At 37.6% G+C, this 9,926-nt stretch overlaps 1 protein-coding gene across 1 annotated transcript in view; it reads right to left on the bottom strand.

Moving 5' to 3' along the window:
* Nucleotides 1-678: 678 nt before the first annotated feature.
* LOC122563662 (transcription factor GATA-4-like) overlaps nucleotides 679-9,926 on the bottom strand; it is a 37,645-nt gene continuing 28,397 nt past the window's right edge. The window contains exon 6 of the mRNA XM_043717697.1: nucleotides 679-794. Coding sequence (XP_043573632.1) covers nucleotides 765-794 — 30 coding nt within the window. The 3' untranslated portion in view covers nucleotides 679-764. The remainder of the gene's footprint in view (nucleotides 795-9,926) is intronic.

The following is a 9,926-nucleotide window of genomic DNA, read 5'->3' as shown; positions in this document are numbered from 1 at the left end:
AAACTCAAAGCATCTGGCATGAAAATGGACTGTAATCACAGTGTCTTTTGCTAATCAGCACCTCATCCTACAGAGCCAGTGCCAAAGACAGGTCTTTAGGTCCTTTGTTCCACCTTCTGCAGCAAACAATCATTCATCTTGCAGTCAGAATTAATACATTTTGCACCTATTTGTATCACACTCATTAATTCCTCCAAAGTATCATACATAAGTCCAAAAAGTCTGATTCTCTCTATTTTTTGAAACTTATCTGTATTCGGTACAAGCCCGCCTCGCACACAGACTTATGCTACTGGTAATCTCCGATATGATGTTTTAACTCCCTTTCTCTAGGTCAGTTATGAACACTGGGAATAGTCAAGATCCAGGGACTGAAGCCACTAAGTGGCACTCCCCAACTCAAACAGTACCCAATAATAATTAAACTCTGTTCTAAATTATCCAGAAGGTCTTAATTTTGATTCACTGCTTCTCCCTAATTCCATGAATTCCCCCACTCTTCCATCCGTCTTTAGTGAATAACTTTATCAAACGTCTTTTGAAAGTCAAGATATGGAGCATCTGGTGGATTGCAATGGTTTAAAAAGTTGACAAATTGAAAAACTGTAAGAATTGATTTATTATTCATGTTTTTGTTTTCATTTTTAACATGTGATTCTAAATTCTATTTCCTGTTGGCTAATGATTCATTTTAATTGCTGTCTGTGAGATCTTGCCATGCACAGTTGGAGCGTTGCCTGAGCCTGCACAGTGGTCCCTGCACTTCAAAATGTGCAAAGCAACTTGGGAAGTTTCTGAAAGACAAAACACAATATAACAGCAAGTTTTTCTTTGAAATCTGCTTTTTATGTAATATGCTCCAGCATTTTTTCACTATTGCCAATGTTAAGTGTTTTGGCTTTTAATTCCTGTGGCTGTAGCTGTCAAATCCAAAATCCCCATGAGCCACTATTTAGCTATGGAGATCTCATTATTGCTGAGTTGCTGATCCTTTCTGCCAAACATTTCCTTTATTAATTGTCTAACATGAAATAGTTCATAAAGCAAATACAGATGTAACTTTAAAAAACAGGCAGGAGATCCAGTGTTCAAAGAGTTAATGCAATCTTTTGTTACCTTTTGCTCGAGTTAGAGTAATGTATTTTCCCTGTGATACATGAAGCAATACAGACACTTTTATCATGAGACACAGTACAGACACTCTGTCATTTGTGCTTATCAGTGCTTTGAGAACAGAGACAGAATGTTTTTACAGAAAGTCACAGACTTGATCTGTTTTTCAAACATGATAGTGACAAGCAAATTAACCGTCTTGTGATGCTGTCCGGTTTAACTGTATGTCATAATATGTCACAGTGGATTGGAAAGTATTCCACATGTGTGGTCAGTCTTATTGTAAACTGTCAGACAAGTGAAAGATTTTCTACTACTGACTCTGTTTAGAAAATGGAAACCCTGACAACAAGGATATATTGTGACCAATTTGCATTAGCTATAATAATCATGTAATATAATATTAAAATCACATTTTAAGAAAATGCCATAATATCCAACTGGAAAGGTCATAGTTAAGTCAGTTTTCAGACACTGAGCTGGGTTCTATTGTGCCAATTTTGTCTCTAGGCTAACAATTGAATTATTTCTTTGTTGCCATAACCTTTTGAGAACATGTTCATTCTGGATTGTCGCAGGGTTTTGATCTGTTTTTGACTCAGCCTCTACTGTAGCCTTGCCACCATGTCCAGTATGTGGGTTCTTTAAGTCCTTAATGTGGGATAAAACATTAGCCTGTTTTCATCACTTGCCATTAACAAGAATTACCAAGTTCATGATGACGTAAAGAAGACACGGGTCACATTTCATTAAAATTGAAACATTATGTTTTATTAAGGCCATCACAATAACTTAAAACTCGACATGAAACAGTAATTGTACCAACTTTATTCAATATACATTTCTCAATTGAAGTAATATTATAGCACAGTATATTGAATTGTCTGGTATTCATTTCCATAGCAATATTTTGTACAGATTTATTTTACACTGGACTTTCAGCACACAAATAGACCATTTGGCCCAACTTATCTCTTTCGGCCTTTATGTCCCACATGAAATGTTTCTTCCCACCCTACTTCTTCCAACTTTTCCAGCACAGCCTTCTATTCTCTTTTTCCTCATGTGCTTATCTAACTTCCTCGCTAATGCATCTACATTATTTGGCAGCAGGTTCCATGTTCTAATCACTCCCTGGATAAAGATGTTTCTTTTGAGTTCCTTACTGGATTTATTAGCAACTATCTTATATTTATCATCCCAGTTTCTGACTCCTTTACAAGTGGAAACAAGTCAATGTTTATCCTGTTAAAGCCTTTCATAATTTCAAAGCTTTTATTTCACACGTCAACTTTCCCTGTTCTAGACAAAGTAATTGCTGGCTGGTTCAGTCTTCGGTATTAGTACAGCCTCCCAGCTTTAGTATCATCCCTGTAAGTCCTTAACAAATAGACTTGTAGATTTTAGAGATCCAACTAAGTGAAAGGGATAACTAGGGAAAATCGTGAACATAATTTAGTTAGATTTATAATACTTGTGGAAACGTTTGCAAAAAGGTTTTAAATTGGAAAACATTTGAACTAAGCTGACATGTGACTCGGCAAATGTGAACAGGAAACACTATCTGAAAGTTAATTATTGTTAGAGCAGTATCATTCAAGGAGAAGCTTGAGTATTCAGAACAAATATGTTCTTCCAAATGAACAAAAGTGAAGTTTTGCATCTAGATCTCCTGGCTATCAAACAGCACAGAGGGTAGGATAAGGCAAAGGGAAGGAAAGATTATGACAGATATTTAGTGCTTGACATTGCAGTAAAACTAGAGGGGTATAGGAAGGGTAGGCATAATATTTCACAGGAAACTAGGAAAGCAAAGAGATAGCATGAAAAAGTATTGGCAGATCGTATCAAGGAAAACTCAATGATGTATTAAAAATGCATAAATTGCAGAAGGATAACTAAAGAAAAAAGCAGAACCAATTGGAGACAAAAATGACAACATGTAGAGGTGGAAAACATGAGCATAATTCTTAATGATTATTACAGTGACGATGAAGCAGACGTTCAGGTTAAATAAGAGGAGGGTAAAATATTAGCCAGGATAGCCATAGTGTGGGAGGAAATATCGACTGTTCAGCAGCCTTGAAAATAGATAAATCAAGAAATGCAAATGAATTATTTCAAAAGCTGCTAAGGGAAACAAAGGAAGAAATAGAGGAGACTCTATCCATCAATTTCCAATCCACTCCAGCTACAAGCATGATGCCAGAGGACTGGAGGATTGTTAATGTTGTATTATTTAAAATAGAAAGAAGAATGGTGTAAACAGCTACATAGAACATAGAACATAGAAAAGTACAGCACAGAACAGGCCCTTCGGCCCACAATGTTGTGCGGAGGATTAATCCTAATGCAACATAAAATAACCTAACCTGTGCAGTCGCTTAAATGTCCCTAATGACTCTGCTTTCACCACCACCACTGGCAACGCATTCCATGCATTCACAACTCTTTGTGTAAAGAACCTACCTCTGACGTCTCCTCTATACCTTCCTCCTAATATCTTGAAACTATGACTCCTCGTGCCAGTTAGTCCTGCCCTGGGGAAAAGTCTCTGGCTATTGACTGTATCCATGCCTCTCATTACCCTGTATGCCTCAATCAGTTCACCTCTCTTCCTCCTCTCCAGAGAGAAAAGTCCAAGCTTACTAACCAGTCAATCTAATTTTTATGGTGGGCAAGTTATTGCAAAAAGTACCAAGACATAATACAATACGCCTCGGGAAACTGTCTGTGTGGAGTTTTCACATTCTCCCCGTGTCTGCGTGGGTTATCCTCTGGGTGCTCTGGTTTCCTCCCACAATCCAAAGATGTGCAGGTTAGGTGAATTGGCCATGCTAAATTGCCCATAGTGTTAGGTGGATTAGTCGGGGGTAAATGGAGGTGAATGGGTCTGGGTGGGTTGCTCTTCGGAGGGTCGGTGTGGACTTGTTGGGCTGAAGGGCCTGTTTCCACACTGTAGGTAATCTAATCTAATCTAATTTAATCTAACCATCATTTAGAGAGATATGAATTAATTAGGGGCCATCAGCATAGATTTGTTAAATGAAACTCATGCCTGACTAACTTGATAGAATTTTGTGAGAAAGTAATAAGGAAGATTGATTGCATGGATGATGTTTGATACGTGGATTTTAATAGGGCTCTTGACAAGGACCCATATGACAGAACTTATGTTGTCGGAATCACTCTACAACACTCTGTATCATAACCCCATCCAGCCAACTGACCCTTTCTGAAGGATCTAGATAGAGCAATTAGGAGGCACTTATTTTTAAAAGCAGAGAGATCATATTATAAATAGTAAGATTCTGAGAACTGTAGAGAAAGAAAAGGGTTTGGAGTATATGTCTACCGAACCTTAAAGGCAGGAGTCACATGACATGAGATTATAGTCCAATAAGTTAATTTGAAATCACAAACTTCCAGAGCATAGCCCCTTGGTCAGCTGATGAAGGGGCTACGCTCCGAAAGCTTGTGATTTCAAATAAATCTGTTGGACTGTAACCTGGTGTTGTATGACGTTTGATTTAGTCCACCCCAGTCCAGACCATCCACGTCATGATCCTTGAAGGAAACAGGACCAGGATATGTGATAGGTGGTCAAGAAAGCATGTGGATATTTACCTTTAATGGCAATGACCTAAAGTACAAGAGCAGGGAACTAGACTGTCTAAAACCGTAGTTAGACTGCAGATAGAGTACTGCAAGTTGTTTTGGCCTCCATGTTACAGGAAGGATGGGATTGCACGTGCAGCAGTATAGAGGAGATCAAGTATGTTGCCAGAAGTTGAAAGCTTTAGCTATGACAAAACTCTAGAAAAGCTGGTTTTGTTCTCTTTGAAACAGAATAGGCTCAGGGAGGTTTAATTGAGGGACATCGAATTATAAGGGACTTAGTTAGAACAGTTAGGAAGGAATTACCTTCAATAGCAGAGAAATCAATTACCAAGGGAGACATAGCCCTAAAGTTACTAATAGAAGAATGAAAGGGAGGTTCATGGAGTCAAGCTTTCAACCAGGGAGTAATAACAATCTACTGCTCATGACCTGAAAGGCTAGTAGAGGCAGAAACCTTCATTACATTTAAGGAAATGCACTTGAATTTCATTTGCACTATGGACCAAGATCTGAAAGGTGGGATTAGACTAGATTGATAGCTTTCAGCTCCCATCATAGCTACTTTGGGTGGAATTTTCTCCTTCCTGGTGTGGCAACAGCAAAGGTTGGAAAACATGGGAAAAACATTTAAATTCTTGACATTGAAGAAGGTTTTGCCCTCAAGTCTTAAATGACAAGTTCAGGACCTCACTATGGAACAATGGCTCCCTTTTATCTGCGCAGCTCACCAAAGCCTCAATTTGCCTTAGTTCAGGCCACTTGCAATTTTCCTCCCCTTCACTACAAAACAAGTGTAAATTCCCAACGAGTGTAAATCAGAGCAGGTAACTGGGAGCTGCAGCTTGCCGAATGCTTGCCTCAACTGTGTCTTCACTACCACTTTCCTGCATGCTCCATGGTGGTCACCCTCCTTGCTGCTTTGTTCACATTAGTCAGTAAACCATGAACCACCACATGACCATGATCAGTTCTCAGATCAACTCATGCTTCACTTCAGCCCTTCAACACTTTCCCCTGAAACTCAGGAAAACATATGAAATATATTTCTGCCAGGTTGCTATGTGCTCAGGGACACACAAACATTTATGATGCATCTCCTTGCTTTCTTAGTGTTCATTCACTTTGCCAGCTTCTGACTTCTGTACATCACTTTCTTACAACATACTGACTGGCTTCAGCACTGCCTTATGGGCTGGGCACCTCTGTGTGGGTCACATTGCTTTCTGTCAAGGTCTTTAGTGAATATTTGTTGGCAGTCAGCCTCTGACTTACATTTTCTTTAGTATGGCGGAAGAGGTAGGCAGCTTGTCATGGTGGGAAGCTTTCAACAATCAAGGGAGCAGACATGTTGCTTTTATGTCAATATCAGACCTGTAACATATACCAGCAATTTCTGTGACAAACAAATCGATATGGCTACAAACAAATGTTTGTGTGTGAAAGTCAAAGGGAGCAATTTCTCTAATGGGGTAAAGGGGAACTACAAACTATCAGTGGATACCACCACAGCTTAATAAGAGGTTCATTCTCTTCCATTCCAGGAACTGGGCATGGTCCAACCTAAAAGTTAGTAGCAACCAGTCCAGGGATTACAGTACATTAACTAGGGGGCTCTGGAGAGATTATTCTGGGGTTGGGCCAGTTTTTCCTGCAATGAGAGAAAGACCGAACTTGAGTGTGAAGTGAATAGGACAACAGTTAGTGGTGATGCATGACTATGAGACATGGTGAGATGGTAAGATTTTTGCAGCGAATAAGTGGGAGGTTTAGTGGATAGGAAGGGATAATAGTGTTGAGAGAATATGATGGATAACAGGTGTCAAATCGGGCATGATGCAGTCAATAATGAGTTGCAGTCCATGAATTAAATATGACAGGTAAGGAGTGGCAGAGTTAGAGTCTGTAGCAGCCCTGTGTGTCTGTGTGAGGTAGCAGGGAAAAGATTGTTGTATGCAGCTCTGAAAGAGCACAGAAGGTCATCACAAAAGAGTGTACTGCTTCATCTGGGACACAGCATTGACAAGCTGCAAACTCTGCCCAGCTGACTTTGTTTGGTGGCATGGCCTTCTTTAAGATGCAGCAAGAGAAAGAACAGGCCTCCATTCCATCAGCACCTCCAAGTGTCTGTCTGCAAAACCGGGAGAGAGCTCTCCTCTCCTCTGGCCTATGGCTGAATGCTAGAGCTTCAGTACAACAATGTGAGGGTTAGTTCCTGGGTTGCAGCATCTGTGGTGACTATGCCACATCTCCAATTGACCAATCCTCTAAGTAATGTGCCCAAGAACCCAGCTGTATAATTAAATGAGATGAAGAGTAGAACAGTGTGTGAGAAGGTAGGTCCAAGCCATATCAGTGCCATGAATCTCATTCAACAAAACAGATTAAATGAAAATGAAAATTTGAGCCTTTGAGCTAATTGACATTCTTCCATATCATAAATATTTGTATGATAAAACTCAATCACTAATTTGAATTTAGCAATTTTTTCTTAATTGTTAAAGAAACAACTTTCTGATTTTAATCTTAATTTTAAACCTTTCATAATTACATAGCCTTTTACCCGTGGTGGATAGCACATGCAACTCTGCAACAATATGCGGCAGACGTTAGCAGTCAGAAGTGAATCTTAGGTAAATCATTCATAATACAAGGTTTGTGGAGATACAAAATCTATTAGAACAAGCAGCTATTTAATGATTTATTAATTTACTGCATTGCATATACATAGTGGAGTACTGCTTTCATTGCTATGAATTTAGCACAAATTTCTTTCCGTTGATTTGTGTGAACGGAGAGCTAATTGTCATTTTATTCTGAAAACATCCCATGCACTGATACAATAGTGATAGTGCTGTGTGATTGCAAACCAACAAGAATTTTTTTAAATGAATTAACTGTATGACTCATTAATTGGTCTTTGTGTACATATGAGGAACTGATTGAGCCATAACCGTGGAAACATTGTGTTACGAATCATCCACTGTTTGGTTAGATTGGCTAAAGAGGTTAATATTGTAAAAGCAAAAAGATTTGAATCATTGGGCAGATATATAACAAATGGATATTTAATAATGCAAAGAGATTGAGAAAAAATATATGACCTAAGTTCACAATGAAGTATTAAATGATTACTAAGAGACATGGGCTGGTTTATTTCAGAACCCATGAGATATTGTGAGCTGGCTCTCAGTGTTTACATTATTAAATTAAGCATTCTTATCCTGGTAACTGACTCATCTGGGTCTACAGATCAAATGTGGGAATGAAAGGAACAAGCTCAAGCTCCTGAAATATGAATAAAGGCAATGCCACTATAACACAGTTTGGGTTATTTTCAACTAAACTTGAACCAAATTAAAGCATGGAGTTATGTTGTTATCTCTCATACACAGACTCTTATTTCTCTTGCACAATGCGGAGTTGCTCTGAATATGATTGCCTCCATCTCAGGTGTTCAAAGTCATTCTTGTGTTATTTTGGTTGATGCTCTTCAGGTTGCTTAGTCTTTGGTTATCTTATATTGCAATGTGGACAAAGTGTTTAGAACACCAGCTGAATCAGTGAATTATTAATATATTGGAAAAATAACTTTTACTTGGCCATCTCAAATTTTCAATCAACTTTTTTTTTAATTTCAAAGAATGTAAATGATTCTTAAATGTACAAACAATTTCCAAAGTTCCCTTACCGTCTTTAGAATCCTAGAAATATTCTTTCACTAGTAAATTGAATACCATCATGAAGTCTTTAAATTATTAGTTTGGTATCAAGCATGCTTGGATTAACTTTACAATGGACTATGTTTTAAAGTTTTCTAATCTTTGTAACCTAGATGGATATTTGTCTTTTCCCTCTGAAAATGCTAATTTTGGAAAGCATTTGTGGCTACCATAATGTAAACTCTACTGAATTTACTCATGTGTCTAGCATGATATATTGTCTGTAGAAATATACCTTCCAAGAGAAGTGCAAATATCATATTAACCCTTAGGAATGCTAAGCTGCACTAAATAAATATAATTCAAAATAAATAGCATTTAAAAGAATAATTTCTTTCCTTGGAAAAAAATCTTACCAAATATTTCTTGTATATAAAGCAAAGAATATTTGGCCTCATTGGGTCCTCTCAGTTTCTGAACTTCAGTAAAGGTAGGGCCAAAGAAATGCATTAACTTCTAGGTTAGGGACAAAACCATCAGTCTAGGACTTTACCATCCAAGTTTAAGATGCCAATACTGACAGGCAGTCCCATATTTATCAAGTGTTTGTGCAGTTTCCTGATAACGCCAGTGCATTTCCATGGAGTGACTGAACAAATGCATGAGAAATTCTTCACAAATATCAGAAACTGGTATAATCAAGTGAATCTGCTAAATTCTAATTGCGATTTATTGAGCAGAGGTTTCTTGGGAAATTTCAACTGCAGTAAACTGATCCAATTACTGCAAAATTATAAAAATATTTTTAAAAGTCTGCTAGTCCTGTAACCAAAAGTGAAAAGTCTACTAACCTGAAATTGATCTTGTCACATGCAACTGAGAATGTTTAAATACATGAATTAGCCAACATGGCTGAAAGGGGAAATGTGTCTCTTTCTTGGCCAATTACAAAAACATTGGGATCACACAGAAAGAACATATTTACAATTCACTCAATCATTAATATTAAGTAGTAGTCTCCCAGATGTATGGTAGTAAATAACACAGTGAATGTACATACCAGATTTTAACTTTACCATTGCCAGCTTTGGCAATTTGTGTGTACATTGAATTTTATTATGACCATCAGATTCTATATTGAATATCAACCATTTTTAAAAATAATATCTTATCAGATGTTGCTCCAGGTAATGTATATGGGATGCAGTTTTGTAAGAGCATGAGAGTTATGACATATAGTACACAATGGTTTAAGATGTTCAAGTGGAGAAATATAGTTTTAAACCAACAAAGATTAATTTTTGTTAACTAAATCAAGCATTTAATCTTTGTTTAGTCAAAACATTTTGCTGTTTCAAATGTGTCTGCTGCCGCTCAAAGCAGACAACATTGTGAGATTGATTTGCACACATTACAAAATGTGACAATGACATACCATTCAAAATATCGTATAAATATCTTTAATACAATAAATGCATTCTGATGAAATGCAAGCTAACAGGGAACAACTGTGGAGTATCAGTTTGTGTAGAA

Source organism: Chiloscyllium plagiosum, chromosome 27, assembly GCF_004010195.1.
Source record: "Chiloscyllium plagiosum isolate BGI_BamShark_2017 chromosome 27, ASM401019v2, whole genome shotgun sequence".
Taxonomy (NCBI): Eukaryota; Metazoa; Chordata; class Chondrichthyes; order Orectolobiformes; family Hemiscylliidae; genus Chiloscyllium; species Chiloscyllium plagiosum.
Note: the sequence above shows the minus strand (reverse complement) of the source record. Positions and strands in the feature narration are given on the sequence as shown.